The sequence below is a fragment of the Osmerus eperlanus genome, chromosome 1 (assembly GCF_963692335.1).
Source record: "Osmerus eperlanus chromosome 1, fOsmEpe2.1, whole genome shotgun sequence".
NCBI lineage: Eukaryota > Metazoa > Chordata > Actinopteri > Osmeriformes > Osmeridae > Osmerus > Osmerus eperlanus.
The window spans coordinates 20,873,220-20,895,047 of record NC_085018.1 but is presented as its reverse complement, the minus strand read 5'-3'; the positions used below and the strand labels follow the sequence as shown (position 1 = coordinate 20,895,047).

Genomic DNA, 21,828 nt, shown 5'->3' with positions numbered 1-21,828 from the left:
TCAGTCAGCGGACACAGTGGCTGTCAGCTCCAGCTGTTGCCACTATTAAAAAGACATTTGGTTTTAATGTGCAGTGCCTGTGTTAAGGTTAGACTTGCCCTGTGCAGTCAGGTGGGCCTATTACCTCCAGTCTGAGCGTTCACAGTGCATACTGACATCGTTAAGGAAAACAAAGCCATCACCATAAAGGAAGCAGGGAATGCAAAGTAAATAGCAGGGTTCAAGGTTGGTTTTCCCCTCAGCCATCACTCGACATGAACAACAAATAAAAAAAGTGGGTCTGTGTTGAGCTCATCTGTCAAAAGATTAGAAAGCCTTTGAGGTGGAATACTGAAACACTGATGTAGGAGCACCATGCACATCCAGACAGGGGAACACAGTCTGAACAGGAATTAATACCAAATAATTAGGCCAACAGTCCTCATCTATTCTCACCTCCTGGGGTGCTGTCCTTAATTGTGTGTCTCATTTCAATAGTCTGGAGATTTCTTGGCTGGACTGTTACTCTGGTGACGTGTCCTCATAAGAAGCTTAAGTCGGCTTCAGCGCTGTACAACATATAGCGGCGTGAGCCTGTGTAAACAATCAGATTTCTTACAACTTAAAGGTAATTTGTGTCAATTAAAAGCCATTGTAGTTACTACAACAACACCACATAAAAGCGCCAGTGTGACACCAGCAACCTTAATCCCCCTCAGATCCACTGCCCCCCCCCCCCTCCCCTCACCATGAATAATGAAGGCAAAGGTCTTCAAGTGCAAATAAGACTGAGGAGCTGTTCCAACAAGTCCTGTTGCAGACGTCCCCCTTTTTAAATATGAATGGTGACATGAGAAGGGGGGCGGGGGGAGGGAGGGCAGATAGGGAGCGAGGGCGGTGGGGGCTGCAGTCTGACTTGGGGGGTGCCAGGGTCTTGACAAGGCCACAACGTGCCTTTCAAACGGAGCAGGGAGGCTCTCCATCATTCATGAGGAGGAGAGAAAAGAGGGAGAGAGGGAGGATGAGGAAATGTAGCGCAGCGCATTGTCATCAAGTACTGGGAACTCTAACCCTGTTTAACCTCCTGGCGCTGACAAGAGGCCAACATATAAAAACCTTCCTAATAAATGCATGCGTGGCAGTTATCCATGAATGAGTAATAATCAGTGATATGTTGTGCCTACATCCAGGCCAATCCTCCATTGTAGTCCTTCGTTAAAAGGAAATATTCCTCGTAAGCGAGAAAGGCTTGCGCATCTCTGATGGTTCAACACACAGTGGGATGCATTGTGTGGTAATCCACTAATGTTGAAAACAGTCTTGCCTTTCCTGCTGTCAGTCTGTTTAGCATGCTTTCCCCATAACAGGCCCCTCTAACTCACTCAGCACTAGAGACTTCATACCAAAATGCCCTGCTTTCTCAGAAAGGGGAGACTGCTTGTACAGATCGGACCTCTCTCTCTCTCACTAGTGAATACAGTAATGTAGGCCATCAGTGAGTCATGTTGTTTGGCCTGACTTTGTCCATGTTTTGAAAGACCATGTTTTGACCAACATTTTCCGTTCTCTGAAACTTCCCAGTGCATGACTGGAGCTTTCCTACCCGGCGTCCCACGCCAGCCAACGTTTACAACCTGCATGTCTCTTGGGAGTCTGGAGGAGTTCAATAGCAGGGCAGAAATTAAAATAGCCCCACATTAAGCACTTAAAATGAATTTCTTCAGCATCGCTTCCACTGAAATGCCGTCTGCTGTCCTCCTGAGCACGTATTGTAAGTACGTATTAAGACGTTCAAGCTATTTAAAGGAAAAGACAAGAGACTTGACCTTGTTGTGAGTCGGGCAAGAAACACAAAAAACCTGAATTTCCCATTGAGGATTGTAAATTGGTGTGTTGATAGTGAGGGGGCATTTCTATGGGTTGTGCCGAGTGTGTGTGGGTGTGTGTGCTTGTGTTTCTGGGTGTGATTGAGAGTTATTGTGTGTGTGCATCCTTCTTTTCTCCTTGAACTGCACCAAAGAGTATCCTCCCCTCCCTCCTTCCTGACTTGTCCACTTCACTTTAGCAGAACATATCCTACAGCTCGAAGGCAAGCAGGAACAAGTTCCCCTGTTCTGTGTGCCTATTGGACCAGCCAGGGGTTAGCCCCGTGATGTGGCACTTGACTGACAGGTAGAATGCCACCAGCCCAGGCCACGAGAAAGGGTCCTAACCCGCCTGTTTCAAAGGCAATCCTGAAACACTACCACCACCAATGTCAAGATATTTGGGCTTCACTAAATGGAGCATTCTTTGGAAAGCAATTAGTCATTCCCTAGTGCAGGGCAGTGAGTCCACATGAATCTGAACCAGTGTTTCCCCTCGGTTTACAGCTTTGGGGGGGGGGGACCATGTAGAGACAGAAATGACATGCCGTTGTGTAAATAAGATAAATAACATAAGGCCATTTAGTTTGTTTAATAAAAGAGCAAGCTATAGACCTGTTTTATAGGAAAGGTAACCTTATTTTGTGATCTGGCGCTTTATTTAAAAATCTTTTTTTTATTTTTTTATTAACTTGACCTTCCAGGGGCCTACCATTCCAATATAATGGTAGGGGAAACACTGTGAACTGACAGCACTGCCACAGTGTGGGAGAGACGGGAAGTTAATGCTCCTTAACTTTGAAGCACCAGACCGGATTCCACAGCCATACCTACTAAACAGTTGGAGAAGAAATGGCAGGTTACACTTAGTTCAGGTCCATCAAAAATTGCTATTCTGTCAAAGAGCGCGCAGAAGGATGGAAAGGGGAGGAGAGATAAGAAAAAGCTGGGAAAATAACAGCTTCTGAATGGGAAATGGGGCTACAGGCATCCCTTCAGGCACTGACAGTTACCTTGGGCCAAACAATAGAGGACTGAGACACCCACAGCACTTTAGAACACAGTGCAGAGACCCGGATACAGCACTTCCAACTGTCATACACTCCCAGATAGCATCTGGATTAGCCTGCCTTTTCGCCACGGGACCACTGCTCAGCCGGCCTTTTGTATCACTGCGGGCACATGCAGACAGGTATGGTTAAAGGCACTCTGCTCGCACTAAGCTGAAAATACATTCTGGGCTCACTGAAGTGATAGTGAAGTCTCATGCACTGTTAGACTAAAACAGGTCATCACAGGCAGCACATCTTGATTTGGTAGAGTAACGCTGGTTTTCCTATCCATATGTCATAAGTTTGCCTTCTTTTGACATAAAAAAAAAAAGATGCAGATTGTTCACACTGTACACCAACTACACAAGATATTGACAATTTTCCCGCTCATCTCATCTCACAAATGCAAGTCGAGACTTTGACAAGACAATGCAAAAGGCAGCATGGATGCAGAACATCACCTGCATGAAAGAGACATTCATCTTATATTTATTTGGGGAATAAAAATAACCCGTGAGCTTGTCCTCGCGCTAAAATCTCTTAAGAAAGCGCACAGAGTCCCAGGATGGTCCCAGGATGGTAGCTAGCGGTAGTCGGCCTTGGTAGTGGTGAACTTGTGTAAGTCATAAGTTCTGTGAGGCGGTGGCAGCGGGGGGGGATGTGCTGCCGGCGTGCCCCAGGAGACAGTAGTAAGTGGTGGCAGGCAGGCAGCTGCTGTCCCCTGGGACTTTCACTCCACAGTAATTATCTTCATCAGCGCTCAGGAGGCAACCTAGCCAGAAACGTTAAATACCAGTCTGCAGCCGGCTTGATGCCATACACGGGATCCTCACACAGGGACAGCCATAAACACACACAGGCAGTTCATATGAGGAGAGGAGAGGGAGGGAGGGAGGGAGGGAGGGAGGGAGGGAGGGAGGGAGGGAGGGAGGGAGGGAGGGAGGGAGGGAGGGAGGGAGGGAACTGTGCTAGATTCTTCATTAAGTGGCGCGACAAAAGGGAGAGCACGGGGAGCAGGTCTCATTCATTCTGAGAATGTTCCTCTGCGGCAGAGTCATAAAACATAAAAGGCAATAACTCTGCTCTTGGAAATTACAACTGGAAGACTTAACCTCTGAGGATATGCATCAGTGAACCCATCTCCCCTCTCTCCTCTCACTACAAAACTTGAAATGAGCTTCATTACAAATGAGAACACACAACAACAACACACATTTAATGACGATTTGTGCACCCAAAGGGGTGCACCAACCCCGAGTTACCGGGCTGCCAAAACCAGGCATATCACTGGACCAAGAAAGAAACCCCCTTGTCTTCAGCCTTGCCACACACTCAGACAGGATCCTCCATGTAGGACAGTCCCCATCACAAACCCCCACAGTTAGGTTTGATTAATTACATTCTAAATGTTTACTGTAAAGGTTTTAGTATTCAGTCCTGTGTATCCGCTAATATTTTGTCACTGGGTTCCAGATGGGGTGTGAAGATTCTGAAGCATTTCATAATTCCTGTTTTCATGGGAGTGAGCTGAATGATTTGAAGTCTGTCATCACAGAATGTTAAGAGCACAGTGTAATGGCAAACACCTTTTTTATTTTTTATTTTAAAAACAAGGTTGCATCACTTGGGCGGCGGGCCACTAATACACTTTTCTCATCCAACTGACAAAGCTTGTTGGGTTTAAGAAGTGCCTTCATCATCAGTAACAAACCCAATGTTGAGAAAGCATAGATGGGAAGGGGATTCTCAGCACCTTCTTGCCCTGCTCACGTTTACATTAGATTAAGTCATTTAGCAGACACTCTTATCCAGACTTACAGTAAGTACAGGGACATTCCCCCGAGGCAAGTAGGGTGTAACGTAATTTAGCAGAGCCGGGGATCGAACCAGCAACCTTTTGATTACTAGCCCGATTCCCTAACCGCTCAGCCACCTGACTCCCTGTCAGGCTCAGACACCTGACGTTCTTTCTCTCTCTCTACAACGGACCCGTCTGTGAATAGCCCCCTCTCTCCGTGCACGCTCTGAATCAACACGGATTTTACGAACAGTTAGGCCCAATCCCAATGTCCACCCTAACAGACTTTGAGGCACGTTCTCACCAAGTCTGTGAGGGCTTAGGACTAGGGCTGTCAACTTTAGTCGTTTAGTCGACTAATCGGTCGATTTCGTCTTGGTCGACTGACATTCTCATTGGTCGACCAGTTGCATTTTATTTTTTATTTTTTTAACAATAAAGAAATTTTCATTGATTTACTCTTTTATATTTATTCCTTTATAAGCAGTTATATATTACTGTATTCAAAATATAATTAGCCTATGTTTTATCCCCAACTTTAAATGCTTTAATTTAGGCTATTTCGTAACAGCGCCACAGTTTAGCGCACCACGTAGAACACTCGGGAACCGCACGTGGCTGGCTGCACTGCTGCTTCGCGCTCAGTAGCCTAAGGAATATGGGTAGTTTTGCTGTATTCATTCAGTTAGAACACTACGTGTTTTGTCTTTAGTCGACAAAATGTCCAAGAAATCTAAATCTTTTGTCTGGCTGCATTTTACAAAAAAAGACGACAAGACTGTGGAGTGCAAGCTATGCGGCCTAAAGCTAATTTACCATAGCTCAGGATTTATTGTTAACAAGTCGAGGAGCTGTCTTTTACCCAAGAATGTGGACATGTTAGTGTTTTTGGCCCACAACATAAAAAAGGTGGACTAGGCCTGCAGATCTGTAAGTAGCCTTAACGGCTTTATTATGCTGACTCAATAGATTGTGTTTTCTTATGTTTTTGTTTTTATCTGTACACTTGACGTGTTTTTGTTTTTATCTGTACACTTGACGTGTTTGAAAATAGCCTTAATAATGTAACAAAACGAAAATAAACCTATAGGCCTTCCTACTATACAGCCTATTATTGTTAGGATTGTTTTTTTAGGCTATTTGGGTTTTTTGTGTTTGTTTTAAAACGCTTAGATCGGCTGGACAAAAGTTAACCCATAGCTTTGAAAGTAAAGAAGAATATACAGCCTGTATAAACAAGAGCTTTTGTTAGGATTTTTCATTATTTGGCAGTTTTAGCAGTTATATTTTTTGTAGCGTGTGGTGTGGTCAGGTGCGCGATTGTGACGGTCACTATAGACCTAGGACAGAGCTCCTCACTTTGCAGTTAAAAAAATCACTTAATTTTCAATTTTTTTTATTATTATTATAGTTTTATGTATTATTGCTGTTTTTTCGTTGTTTTATAAAAGCTCTATGACAATTGTTTAATAAATGGTCAATCAAAATGCAAAACATCGCGTCTTTTTTTTTTTTTTTTTTTGTCGACTGATCGTTGGGCAGGACAAGACTTTGGTCGACTAAGCATTTCTTTGGTTGACTACAGCCCTACTTAGGACTGTTCACCTGTCAAATGTGCGAGGGCTCTTTCGCAGACATTTTGAACCCTTTATGCAACCTTTTTGTTAGTCCGCATTTTTGCAGACTTTAGCTAAGGGAATTGTCCACAATTCACAATTGTGACGTGAAACTAGAACATTTCGCTTGCATTACTTGTAGAGGTTTCTATTTACACTCACATCAAAACGATTCTAGAACCTAGGTTTGGGCTAAGCCTGTTTACTACATCTGGCTCCGCCCTTGCCTACCACCACAAATATAATCTAATTCTGTGGGAAACACCGTATAAATTACATTAATCTAGGATAAGTAGCAAACGTCTATTTTAGCGTCAGCTTCTCAGTATTTTAACAAAAGCTAGCCTCTTCAGTCATGCTCTTACATTCAAAAGTGATAAAAAAAATTAAATAAAGTAGTCATAGTCAACTATTGTTGAAGGAGTGGAAAGCGCTGAGTAAGGCTTGTCTTTTCGCACGGCCATACGGCCACAGAATGCTCAGAGTGTCGTACACAAAGACATGGAGAGGACAGTCAGTGCTGTGGTAGCAGCTACATCACATTGCACCCTCAGTGTCACTGATGCACCGGGTGAAGAACGCTCCCTCCCTCCCTCCCATCTCTTAGATTTCTCTCCTACTTCTCCATATGGCTTTCAGCAAAGTCAAATTTTCTGAAAAAAGTACCATCAGGTCTACTCTCAAGAGGCTCAGACTAGAGCTTACCATGCACAGTATGTTTCTGTTTCGGAGAGTCACACAATGTCAATGAGTAGTCCAAGTGTTTGCCTACTGACACACCCAGATGGAAGTGCAGTGCAAAGTGACCATAAGAAAAAGACCCACCTTTCAGAGTTTGTCCCTCTCAAGGTTTATGGAGTCAAATTATAGTCTGGAGGAGCTTGATTTATTATTAAAAAGAAGGCTCAATGTCAGAATGTCCCCCGTTTTATTTAACTCTGATAGGCTTCTCTGATTCCCAGGGACGTTTATTAGAGTCATAAGCCTTCATTTACTGAACAAGCTTACAAAGCAGCCCATCACCTTCACCGATCAGCCTTAGAACTTTAGGGCAATGCTGATTTGCTACTCAGGCAGTGACATTAACACAAAACAAAGGATTGACACAGCAAGAGAGGTGGGTTCAGCTCTCAGTAAGACAGACGCTATACTGCCATGGTCTGGAGTGCTACCACTAATCAACAAACAGCCTAGTAAGCATCTTATCAATGTCATATAATGGTGGCCTTGTCAAGCAGGCCTGGACAATCTGGAGATACCCCGCATAAAGCCATGGTTTTATTGAGGAAAGGGCATTCCTAATAAACCTATGGAGGATAGAGCATACAGTTACACTGACCTGTTTAACACCGAGCATTGATAGATGAAGTAAAGGAACCATGCAAAACGGCAGAGGAAAAAAATCAATACCTCGTAGAATACCGAGACAGAGGCCAACTTCATCGCTCATTCACCCCTCACATGCAAAATCTTGAGGTAGTATTTCATGAAGTGCTTAGCTTTAACTTTTTATAATGAATAAGAAATGCCTTCACCTGCCGCATACTGAGCCGTGGGCTGCATCAAAGCAGCAGAGACAGTAATGGAGAGGCTACAGTGAAGCCCAGCCAGGGTGGATGACTAGACTCCCTTATCAGGAAGAGACCATCATCAAACGCACTCGCTACCTTCAATACAGAATTGATTCGTCAGTCAAATAACTGGAAAATACAGATGCTCTCCACCAACAGGGGATCTCCTTGTAAACAGGCGTATTCATGAAGGGTTATGCACAAATCGGTATGAACTAGGCCTTGCTTTGGGAGGAGGAAGAGAAGCTTATTGGACAACAATCAATGTATTTTGTTAAAAAGTTGCCTTTTGAAAAGATACTCTACTCTCTCAATTAATCTAGTGACTTTTTGATTGGGAATGATGCTAGAAGCTAGGCGAGTTGTGCAGCGATTCTCCACTTAGCCTAGAAGGAGCACATTCGGTGATTTTATATATTTACCAAACACCTTTACAGATAAATTGTCTGTAGGTCTGAACTTTACCCCAATTACATAAAAACCTGTCAGCTTCCAGAGAAGTCTGAATAGCTCTTAATGGTGTATCGTCCCCATATGTCTCACAGGGTTAAAATCCTCATTACTAGTCATAGCCAGGCCCTAACCCCTTTGAAATGACTCCACCTAATTAGCACCGACGAATGGCCTCAGAGTTAATTAAGCGGGTTGCTCCTTAAGGGGTATTATCAAATGTTTAAGAAATTAACACATTGCCAGTTCACCGATTGTACCTAATTGATTTGTTCCCATTCAGGTTCTGAACTCATGCCTCTTTCTCCCTCCATTTAGCTAACCATCCAGGCAGAGTTTAAAGAGGACCTTAATCCGTGTCCACTTAGGCCTACACAAGCTGAGCCAGAATCATAGACTGGCACACTCCGAGATAAAAATCATTGCCGTCCTGACTGCAGTAAAATGTTTTCCACTAATGAGGAGGCCGTTTGCTACTTGGTCCTGAGTCATAAAGATAGGCTGCATTGTAATTAGACAGCTGCTGCATAGTTAGTAGTGATAGAGGTGACACACACACTTAAGGATATGGGAAGCAGAAAGGCAGAATTTATTTAAATTTGCGACACAAACAGGCCAATGTGAATCATCTGTAAATCTCCACAGGCATATAACATCCAAAGTAGCACTAGTATGCACCATGAAACATTTAGGTTGTAATTCAAATTAAAGTTCCAGTAATTCTGGACAAAACCAGACATTCTGCTCCTTTCAATTAATGAAGTATTTGGAAGTTGTTGACAGAAGTGGCGTTCAACACTTCTTCACATGTCTGATACCCTTATGCGCCTCCTCCATCTGAACTCAGATGATGGCTTCATTAAAAACTCTAAGTTGGTTCAATTTGCTAATGGCACTTCCCCAGTATGGCGTCTCTGCTTCTCTAGCTGTCGACTGCCTTGCTGACTTTAACCATGGTCACATCCAGGACCCACATCATGACCTGGAGCAGATGTCCTGAGCTGATGGAATGGCCCAAACCAACCAAATCAAGGCAGGTGGAGCACCACACAAAACTCATTCGCCAAACAAGAGTTACAGTTCGCAAACACAATCTCCATGCACTGAAAGAAATGACAACCCTACATGCAGTCCATGTATTTGGATATTTCCATATTTCTCGAGGACGGATGGCCAACGAGTGATGAATTAACTCACTGCCTGCACCTCCCATCCAATAAATGAAAGGCCCGACCCTCACCACATTTCTGGTTGGTTATGAGCAGAAGCCAAGGTCATGCCTGAGCTCTGTCCATGACAGAGGGGGGCTAAGAGGCTCCATTAGAGCATGGAGGAGGGAGGGGTGACATCTGCCTGTGGGTGCATGGCTGTGGTCAACTTAAAAGGGGAGGCAGGAGCAGTGGAGCATGGAACAAGGATTAAGATCACTGTGATTCGCATCGTCGGCAAGTCTTCGGCTGGGTGAGGCCTAATCTCAAGCAGACAGGCTTAGGAGAAAAACAAACCCTGGCAGAGTCACTGACAGATAGTACCTTAGCAATTAGCATAGCTAATAGGAAACAATCGTAGGAATCCCCATATACAGGTGCCAAGTCTAGAGGAAAGATAACAGTTGGGGGAGTCGAGGTGAGGTGAGAAGGCTCATTGCTAAGCACCGATATGATGGTAGTCCTAACCTCCAACTAGCTAAATTCCAGAACTAAATAACATTTTTACCTTTCTCTTAACTGAACACATTTTCGATTCTGCCATTTCTTTGAGTAATTGCAGCATAATACTCAATACTTCACACATCAGAAAAATGAACAGGATTGCCAAGGTTGATGTCATTGCTTCCGCACTTTCGAAGCTGCCAAATATTCCAGATGATTATATCCGGTCTAAATGATTGAAAAACCCTAAACATCTCTTACGAGCTACAGAAATTACTATTAACCTTGGCGAAACGATATTCAAATCCAGTTAGAGCTAACTTGGTCTACTGTATCCCTTGCAGGGAGGAAATGGAAATGTGTTCTTGCTGTAGACAGATGGGGATGCTGGCTGCCGTTTGAAGTTCCAGCAGCAGTTGTCGCAGCGCTCAGGCCCTCCACCCCCTCAGTAAAATATTCAGGACAGAGTCTCATTGAGCAGACCTCCGTTCCCCGTCCCCCCCGTCCCCCTCCACAACGCAGGGCTGCAGCACTATGGGGCCACAGAGCTGTGACACCTTCAAAATCGCAGCAAACATTCACAAATTCAGTACAGCGGTGCGACGAAAAACAGCCCTGAGGATTATCTTGCTGTGCAGACAAGAACTCTACAGATTTGATTTTAGGAAGAAATAAAACAGCACATTCCATTATATGATTCACCTCATACAGCATTCAGTTTCCATCTAAAATATTTGTCACATTGCTATTGACAAAATCGTAGCAAAAGTAATACCCTGTTAAGCAAACCTGTGACAATACGTGTCTGTCAACCAAACTAGGCTACGATAGTGTGCCACAGAAAAAGAATATAGGCATAACTGTCTGAAGCAGCCACAAACACATAAATACGGGAGGGCGGTATCAGAAGCGCATGCTTTGTCCAGAGAAGATAAAATGTTAATGATTTTGGAGGTTTTGTACTGTTCACCCCTTGGGCAAAGCGGTGGCGTAAAAGTCAAGGCGTTCGGTCACTGAGGAAAGCAATGAATTGTTTGGAGCACTGGCACACAGCCAGGTTTCTGCAGATTGCACTGAGGATGGTATGTAGATGAAGTGGAAACACTAATAGTGAGGCAGGAGGTGTCAAGGAGCAAATTAACCCTGAGAAACACTTTGACTGAACACTAATCTTAACCCATAAGCAGACATAAAACATAATTCAAAAGAAAGAGCATTACTATGTTATAACACTAAACCTGCAAAAATACAATGCTACACCATGTGTTTTATGTCAAGAGGTGAACCCTTAGGCTAACCAAAAGGCTACTTCTGTGACACTTTAATCTCATATGCATCCATCATCTTTACATAAAAATGTCAAAAAAAAACTCCAGAGAAGATATTTTAAATAAAGATGTGTGCTGCCTAATATAACTTGGCACTGTGTGCTTTCTCATTATCTGAACCCTCTAAAAGCTAGTCCCTAGCAACTACAGTCTCATTATACCATCCAGATGAAAAAATATGCTTTGTAAGCACTCTGGACTAACTACCATACTAGGGGGTCTATGCAGACCGCAGGTGATTGTGTTACGTAAGGGATCATAGTGCAACCCATTAATTATGTCGAATTTTAAAAACTTGCTTAGTGGCCGGTCCTTATTTAAGAACTGATTCTGAGATGCAACAAGGCAAGTTTTTCAAAAAGTAAGTTGTTACAACCAGAAAACGTTTAACTTTTGCCTAAACTGTGCAGATCATCTTGCACAAGAACAATACCACACAGTAGTCTCACAAACTGAAGTCCAACCACACACAGACATTCTGTATCCCTTCAAAACAAGTTATGTGTTTTGACTATCAACAGATAGACAACCCTTGATTATATGGATATTTTTTACTGCTAATGATTTATTTAGTCAGTTCAACAAGATCAAGTAGTACTGCCGGAATGTTTGTCATGTTGTATAAGTGAAATGGTAGTCTGTGATTATGCAACTTACCTTAAAAAAAATATGTTTCTTTAGAGAAACTAACTTGAAAACCTTTCAATGTATCTTAATAATAAAAATACTAAAAAACATTGCATGAGAGGATAGTTTCAGCTGCTACAGTGAGCTTGTGACCTTTACTCAGTCGTTCACTGAGTTGCGTTTCGTCCTCGGGGCCACTATCAGCAAGCTAAAACACAACTATTCAGTTGGGTTCAAGGGTTTCATGTCTGCACTTTAACAGGAAAAGTATATGATTTACCTACTTGAATAACATTTTAACATCTCTCCCTTGCTTGTCACTAAGTATGTCAGTGATCCTTCATTATCAGGACAACAGAGTTTGTGCAGACCTACTGTGCAACAGTGGAGGAAATTATAGCCAAACTTGACTATTGGCCTTGCTAATGACTTTTGAGCCTCAACCCATTGTCTGCAACCCATTGTCCTTGACATGATGAACACGATATCTAGATGGAAACGCAAGGCAGAACAAGGCTAAAGTCCCCTGTCTTTCATAGCTTCCAGATTTCTGTGCAATGGCATCTACCAATCATGCAAAGAAGCACTAACTGAGTACAGTCATTTTCAACTGTCACCACACTATACAGCACTGACTGGTGGGAAGCAGCACTCTAGTTAGACTCACAGATTGCATAGCCAGAAATCAGTCAATCCAAGAGATTAAAAGTAAACTTTAAGTAGGCAGCTAGCAAGCTAGCTACAATACTTTTGTACTCAGCTCGCTAAACTTGACCAAGAGGACAATATTAATGCATATTGTCTTACAACGCTAGCATAAAAACAAACAAGACAACAGTACAGTATGGGTGTGCACGAACTGTTACTGTTAGCTAACGTCCACGTTGGATGTGGTTGCGTCACAGTTTTAACTTTGATCTGTAAGTGTCAAACGAAAGCAGATGGTGCTAGTTAGCTAGCTCGCTACAATGACAGCCAACGAAAACCAAATGAACAAGCAGATGTGACACGCGAATCAAAACTTGTATATTTTAAAAAGAAGTTGTACCTTGAATTTGTCAAATAGTCTGTGTTTCGATGTTGTTTCACGCAGTGCTCTCACTACAGCCTGGGATGCCATGGATGCTGCCATATTAATGCCGACGAAAGCAGTGGAGAAAAATGTGCTACCAATTCAAAGAGCTCATAGGTCGGCTGACGGAAGTGGGTGTTTTGATGGAATTGCTCACTTCCTGTAACAGATTTTTGCTCCTGTTCCAGTCGTGTTCCAGGTGTATCACGCACGATAAAACGTTTTTATTGTTTATAAACCTAGCAGGGGCAAATAACTCTCCACAGAGCACGAGCATTTCGCTTTAGAAATTGTTCAATTTTAAATGTAGGCTAAAGTAATAAAATACAAAAGATACAAAAATTATAATGTAGCCTAAAATTACAAATGTGATATTAGTGTAGATCTAACTTTGATCATTGCCATAATTTTGAGGGTCAAAAGTATTTTTTATCAGCAGCCATGCGACAGAAAAACCTGGAGTTTGAGTATTGGTGAATTAGACATCTGCTCACATTTATCCAGCTCAATCCCCACAGTGACCTTGTGAGGCAGACAGACACTGATCAGTAGATGTAAGGAGTCTGGGTGTATGAGTGAATGCGTAGGATGTGTGAGCTTGACTGAATAGACAAATAACCCACTCACACAGTTCTCCAGAGCCCTCATTACACATGGCATCTTTAAAGGGCAAATAGGGCAAAGTGATCATAAAGAGCAGTGATTATGACACACAGAGAGGGAGAGAAGTGAGACACTCACACTTAGAAATCATCAGTGTCAGCAGATGAGGGAGGAAGAGCAAAGGCAGCAGGAGGGAACGATAAAAACACAAGATGAATGTGTTTTCTGCAACCCTGTTTGGGTCAAATAAACAAATAGATTTTCAAGAATTGAAATCTATTCCGCATTTGACATGTGTCAGTTTGCACCATTCTGCAATGGCAAACAAGGAAGAGTTTGCCTCATGTTTATTGTATGTTTATGCACTCTTTGTGAGGCTTTGATCGTCAGTGATCCATTCTACCAAATTAATTCTTCTTTTTGGGTGTCAGACATTTTCTACTACTTAATGATGTTACGAGTCACACCAAAGTAAAGATGCAAACTGATGATATTTGAGACCATCAACAAATGGTGTTTAATGTAGTATAATGCCTTTGCTTTGGCGCAATGTTGTTATAAATTGGGATCTTAACTCATGGAAATTCAACAGACGAACCCAACTAGAGTGATTGACAGGTGATTCACTTGAACATTTCAGGCTTTAGGTTTTTACTTTTCACTCGGTTGGACCTGCCTGTCAGAATACCAATGCCCCTGACTGATGCAATTCAACATTTCTCATTTAGATGTTGTTCTCTCCTTCAGAACAAGACTGTGTTTTGTCCCTGGTGGGCAAAACGTCATGCTTCTCCTGACATGCTATGTTACTCAAATCACATGATGAAAATACGTTCTCATTAACAAACTCCTACCAGCTCAATGCTTGTTATCAATCAGAGCTGTGCAGTTTGTGAGAACGATGAAAAATTCTGTAAGTTCTTGTGCTATCACTTGTACCAATGTTCTCTTGGAAGCATGTACAGTCAATTTGACTCTCTAATCAATCTAATGGAATATTCCATTTATAATAATGTGGTATTTGTTATACTGGACCCTATATGTACTATCCTAATTTGTATGTAGTAGGACACATTTCATATCTTTACATATCATTACTGTATCAAAAGAAAATAAAGCAAGAAGGAAGTTACCAGTGAACGTGGAAATGAAAGAGTGCAAGGAAAAAGGGAGAATGGAATAGGGTATAGGGTTGGAGAGCATGTGGGCAGTGGCCACAGATGAACTAAATGGATGTATGTCAGCAAAACATGTCCAGTCAAACACATTGATTCCACAAACAGCTATATTGAAGAGCATACCACCCCATGTTTCCATTCAGTTCCTGAGTAGCACACACTTCAACAAGTTACAGTTGGTGTACATTTAACAGCTTTTCTCACCCTGTCCTTTGAGAGCATCCTAGAAACTACTTTTCCTGTTCCACCTGTGTTCCTTCCAACAGTGAGAGGGTGATAATGATGTTGCACATCCCATCTCTCCCACTCCTCGTGTTCCTTCCCATGAGGAAAGTGTGAATGTGGGGGCAGCTGAAGTGCTTTGTGGTTTCCCTCAATAATCCATAGTCAGTTTCCACTCTGCAGGCTTTAAGCACTGAGAGTGCTGCAGGGAGCCACAGCTCCTCCCCCTCCCTCACACTTACGGAGCAGTGGGGGGCTTCACTAACAACCCACAGGGCTCGCTGCGTGGGGTTGACACTCTGGGCCTGCCCAGTGGAGTCTGCTGTATCTCCCTTTATCTCACTCTTAGTTTTTCTCTCTCTCTCTCTCTCTCTCTCTCTCTCTCTCTCTCTCTCTCTCTCTCTCTCTCTCTCTCTCTCTCTCTCTCTCTCTCTCTCTCTCCCTCTCTCTCTCTCTCTCTGTCTATTTATTTCTCTCTTTCTTTCTCTCTCTCTCTCATCCCTATATCTATCACTTTTTCAATTTGTTCTCTCTTACTGTCAATTTGATCTGTCTGTTAACCCCATTTTCTGACCCCAGGTTAAAAAAAGAGTACATAATCTTGGGTCCCACATTTTGCACTCAATGATACATTGACAACCTAACTCATTACCTCAGCTGGCTGACCAGCAAGGTTTAGAGAGAGAGAGAGGGCTTACCAAAAATCATCCATCCCTCTTTGCTCCTTTCTGCGGCTGGACACCATGAACCCCTCTGATCATGGCCCCCCTGTTTGTCCAAAGCCTTTCTTTCCAATGAAAGACACTCTGCTCTTGAACTTCCACTCACCCAGTCCACAGGAAAGCGCTCAGTCTCCTCTCACTCGATGCAAATAGATCCATTTTATTTCATTAATTCCACACTCCTGTGCCCATTCTCTGTCTCTGTGAAGAAGAGAAAAGATTCAGCTTGCCAATTGCTCTCAGTGACTTGGCTGTGCCATGATACTTTCATGAATATATGTATATGCACTCCAAGCACTTCATAAGAGTTTCAAAATGGCTGCCAGAGTTGTTATGGTTCTGTTAAAGCTACAGTTTCACACTATGTTTTATAATGTGTTTGCTTACAGATTTATGTGGCATTAGGCAGCCAGAGGAAAGCCTTGTTTTCTGTCCGCCTGAATACCAAATGAGTCAGGGAGACAAGGAATTAATGCACTTAACTGCTGAGTCAACAGGCAGAGAATCTAGAAGCTTAGTCACAGGGAAAGTAAACCTGCTGCCTGAAGGAAAAATTAAAATGGGAGAGCGATACCATTAAGACCTCTGATAGAGATCAGAACAGCAGAGCGCATGGTCATCCTGCTTAGCACATCTTCTGATATTCTATGACAGAAGGCATACATAATTAATCATCGTTTTTAGGCACTACTTTCTAGTTATCACAATGTCACAGTAGTGCATGTGTATGAGCTCGAGCCCTTCTCATTAGCTCCCAACTGTAGGACCAGTTCTCCAAAGATTTTGTCAAACTTTGAATTCCTTCTTTAACATTATTGTACCTACTGTCACTATTGTGCTTAGAACAGGAGGAGCATGCATTGGTAAAGGGTGGGAGTGCTTTGTGAACTTCTGAGGGAAGGGTGAATCAATACCGCAGTGGTGCGTGCATGTCCCAGAAATGTGCATGTCCCAGAGATGTGCATGTCCCAGAGATGTGCATGTCCCAGAGATGTGCTTCCCAGACCCTCATGGCTCCCACAGCTCCATACTCTTTCAGCTGGGACCCCTCCGTTCACCTGTAGAATAGGATCATTTCCATGGATTGACACTCTCGTAGTCACAGGTCTTTGTGTAAGTTGAAATCTGGTGTTGAATACCCTTGAATAGAGTAGGGTCAAAAATAGGGCAAACAAAAGAGTGAATAAATAAAGATGTCATTTTGGGCATTGTTGGATAGATTAGCTATGGAGGTGGATGCTAACAAGTGGGCAAAAGTGGAACCATGTCCTGACTGCTGCCAAAACCTTACAAGCAGACTGATGTTGAAATGGAGCTTATTTGACAGTAGATGTGCCAAGTGTGCTTTCTTGTCACAAGCAAAAACACCTGACAAACCCAACATTACAAGTATAAAGGTGACATCTGAAGTGTTGCTTCAAGAGTTGGCTCTGTTCCTTTAGGCTCCAATATATCACACACATAGACACAGCATGGCCTACTGGGGTGGGGAGCAAGGCATTCATGAACCAATGCCAAGCATGATACCTTGACACACATAGACATTCACAAACACACACTGCTGCGCAAACAAGCACACAGAGACACACACCAGGCCAGCCAAAGCAGAGAAACTGCTTAGAAGTGCATATGAGAAAGTCAGAAAGCCAAATTCTCTCTCAAGCTTCTCAGTGCACGCTGTGCTACATTCATCACCAAAGGGGGACCGGGTCATACTTAAGACTCTTACTGTAGCTGCTCCTCCTCTGCTTGTCATTCCCTCACAAACCTGCACCACACCAGCTTCAGTCCTGCCTGTGACCTCAGCAGAGCAGCAGGATCTCTCTTATCCCTTTCTCTCGGCTGGGAATAACACCACATGTACCAGCAGCCACCAAAGAAGAGAAGGGGAGAGAGAGAGAGAGAACGCAAGAGAAAGAGAGAGAGAGAGAGTGACAGGTTGGCTTCTGTGCTAAGTGACAAAATGGTAAACATGATAGCGGCACGTCAAACTTGAAGCAAATGCTTTTGACTTTTTGTACCATCTGGATTATCATGATCCATGTTGCATCCATCCCGCAATGTAAAATGTAGACGGTTTACTATGTAGTTACAGTACATTAAAGTCAACATATCAAAGCAGTTAGGCGTGTGCTGTGGGGGATATTGGTGTGCTAAACCATGCTATTGCCTACCAAGATCCCGGTGGTGGTGGTGGGGATGTGCAGTCCTGTGATCCTGCGGGGCACAGCTCCTTAGAGAGCAAGCAGACACACTTTATTCAAGGGGGAGATTTCAAGTGGGACATTGAATGCAAAGCCATTTGTGACATGACGACCTTTGACATTTCTCAGCACATTTCTGTCCTTCTGTTCTGTGTCATTTCTTTGATTCGCCTTTTGCTGCCGTCCCTGGCTGAGGAATGTTTGGGAAATACACCAGCTAGTTTGAAACGAAGCAGAAGAATGTGTGCAGTGATCATTACAAGAAAAAATCTGTTTCCCTGTAATAACTCTGTTATTCCTATTTGTAATGAAGCTAGTGATCAAGGTCCAGTTTGCTAAGGAACGTCACAGTTGAAGGACTTTGACTTTGACAGCTGTGAATGTCCCCCTCATAGCTACTGTCTAGGTTAACAATCCCCTGCCCTGAGACATAACCTTTACACCTCGATAGCAGATGCAGGAACAGTAAGCAACACATTGTATGGTGAGGGAAACAAATAGTTATTGGTGGGCCTATTAACCTTGTTTGCCAGTGTTGTGTGGAGGCACCTCCTCCACTATCTTAAGCCCACATCACTTGGGGAACCTCAGGGGACACTCTACTAATTAACCTTGTGGAGACACACTCTGTAGCAGGAGACTGGGGGGAGAATATTAAGGAGCCCTTCACAAGGCCATTAGTAAGAAGATTAACACATCCAACTTTCAAGTGGCTTTTTGACACAAAACCAATATTTGTCTGAACTGGCTCTAGTCCTGGATGCGGAGGAGGCAGAATTCTAAGCGACATGCGTGTTTCCCCTCTGAAACCTCACCCATCTTATAGGCTCTGTCCTGGCAGATCCATTAGAAGGATGTATGGTGTTTATTGAATATCTGTATAGGGACTCTGTATTACAAAGATATATGGTGTTTATTGAGAATCTGCTGAGAAATTGAAACCCTTTGCAAACTTGTTCTGGCAGGTGCTGGTTTATAGCAAGGTGGAAAAGGTGGGTGTTGCCTCTGTGCCCTTTCTTCATGTACAAGAGTAAATAACCTGGAAGTTTACAAAGCAAGACAATCAACTGTCCCATGGTACTGAAGACTGTCATGTCAAACATATTATGAACAGGGACTCGTTCAGCAATGAGCTAGTCAGGGAACTTGATACTGTAAGCATTGCGAAATACTGTTCAGGTTGAGATGATGTCTATTGAATCAGAGAAAGGTGTAGGGAAACAAACACAAATTGCATGGTCTCGATATCTGCTTTGAACATTTTCAGACTACTTTGTGCCTGTCGCCTTTTCAGTAGTTTTTATTTACTCATCGGAGTCTGTTCACAGCCAGATTTGACTACAGCTGTAATAATATTTCCTTAAGTGACAACAAAGCTTTACCCTTCCGTATACATACCTCCAGGAACATTCACAGGGAAAATGTTGAGCTTGAGACTGCTGTAGTCTAAGAAATGTGACAAAAGCACTTTCCTCAAACTTCAAAAGGAAACGACACATCACATCCTGTCTCCTTTTTAAACTCTCTGCATAGTTTGAATCCTCAAAGAGAGTGAGAGAGAGGACCCTGTCATACCTCAGAGGTGACTGGCTCTAATCACACTTCAATGACTGCTAGGAGGACGAGGGAGATTATCACCTCTTAACCCCTCATTGATCCACATGTATTCTTGTGCTATGCAGTACTGTGTGGCAGAAAGGATGGCTGGATGACATTGTGTTGTAGAGTAGGGTGACAGCCAGAGTGCGTGCTCACAGACCCTATGTGCTTCATGCATAATGCTCTTTGTGTTCACTGGAAGGATGGTCGAGTGGTGGAGAGGGCTGAGACCCTTCCAGAATCCCAAACGGATCTCCCTCACTCTTTCCCTGTATTTTTTTCATATATTTATTCTGGAAACAGTCAACTTCATTGATGTGGCCTTTTTCTGTGTGGCACAAGAACAAAGGAATATTCTCCCTATTCCCCAGGGTGCTATTGCTTCTCTCACTCTCTCTCTTTTCCCTCCATCTTTCACATGTATGTTTCTGTCTCTCCCCACAAATTTGGCAAATGTACTGGATACATGGACGTCTTGTCTTACCCAAAAAATCAGCACATTGTTATTTTAGTTTCTTGATTTTTTATCTCTCTGTATATTGAGTAAGAGGGCTTATGCATAAGGATATAATGACATATAATGACAACTTTCTATGTATAGCAATTCATTCCAAATTTCATTAGAACATCTTGGCTTCTATTAGAGGATGATAAAATATTCCTAAATATCATTATTCTGTATTTTATTACATAACACCACATAGCCTGTGTGCCTACATTTACAACCCTATGAATTATGAATCCCCTTCCTTTCATCACAGCTGGAGATTTATTCCTGACTGTTTTCCTGGTGCAAATTACTTACAGGAAAACAAGAAACCCCGACCCGAAACACTGCCAGGCCACATTAAACGGTGATTGTTTAACCAAAATGTTCCTGAGCCACTGCAACACAATCAGGCTACCTCTACAATCTGAATTAACCAATGGTAAATAACCAGCCTATGATGTGTATGGGTGGTATTAAACAAGACCTGATTCAATGTGGTCCACCATGTGGATCAGAACAACCAGGCACCACCACTGAGCAGGACCACATATACTTTATATGTATTTTATTCTACATACCTGTCCCCTTAGTATTAGTTAGTATTAGTTAATTAGACTTTGCACCTTTTGTATAGTATAGTTGTACTTGTCTAAACTTACACCACTTATTTAAGATTTACCCCTATATGTTGAATGTATGCACCCTCCTGCCAAAGTAAATTCCTTGTCTGTGAAAACTTTCATGGTGATTAAAACCCTTTCTGATTCTGATTCTGATATCAGCACTGTCTTGAAACAAACCAGCCTTCAAACACGCTGTGAACTGGAGTCATCCAAACCAACGATGAGAGGAAGATAATGGACCCCACCTGAGAGTGGTCCCCAGGGCATAGCAGCAGCAGGTAGGCAGACCCCCCCCAACCTCCCCAACCTCCCCCACCCCCCCACCCCTAGGAGAAGCTCATCTGCAGTGTTTCATAACAGGACACTTCGGTATCCTGGTCATGTACTACACTACAAGCTATAGGAGCAGCTTCTGTGGAGATTAGTAAAGCATAAATCAGGATAGAAAGAGAGAAATGGCCCCTGGTGTAATACAGAGGTGATGATGAACTTAAATGTGCACTCTTTCCAATATGAGAATGATGTATGAGCCCTCTTGGGGACAGTGGAGACATTAATAGTGACTCTGTGAGTGGGCTATTGAGAGAACGATGAGGGCAAGGGTGCTGTTGGATGACCTGATTCACCTTAGCAACAAGCCACAGAGCCATGTTTAACATGATCCCAAGTCAAGATAGGAATACAACAAGTAGGAAAACTGATGCTTTTATGGACATTAACTATTTATTTTAAATAGTAAAACTGTAGACATTTGGTATCAATCAGTTTTTATCATGATACCACAATGTACTGTTACTGAGAAAACAGACATAAATGATCAAACAATCAAACAAAACATTGAACACTTCATGGTCACTTCTTATTGAATAACACCCACGCCACCAAGAAGATATGTGTGAAATGTAATCCCTGATTCATACCAATGAGTTCTTTGTGGTAAATAACCACATAAGATCGTCCTTTTTGTGATTTCTAAACCGGAGCAAACAATCTCAATCTTCTCCACAGAACGGCTAGAATGGTTGTGATGTGTGCACACGAAATCTTATCAGACATGCCGTTCCACTTCACCTCTGATCCTCTCTACTTTAGCACAGCGCTGATTAGCTCTAAATTGGATTCCATTTTGGTTCCATCATTTTGATGTTGTTGTGTATTTGTGCACACTCTCCTTCCA

General features: G+C 42.8%; 1 protein-coding gene across 1 annotated transcript in view; it reads right to left on the bottom strand.

Annotated features, from left to right (window-relative positions):
* suclg2 (succinate-CoA ligase GDP-forming subunit beta) overlaps positions 1-13,126 on the bottom strand; it is a 60,531-nt gene extending 47,405 nt beyond the window's left edge. Inside the window, exon 1 of the mRNA XM_062469743.1 lies at positions 12,987-13,126. Within this exon, the coding sequence (XP_062325727.1) occupies positions 12,987-13,070 (84 nt within the window). The 5' untranslated portion in view covers positions 13,071-13,126. The remainder of the gene's footprint in view (positions 1-12,986) is intronic.
* Between the last annotated feature and the right edge of the window lie 8,702 nt (positions 13,127-21,828).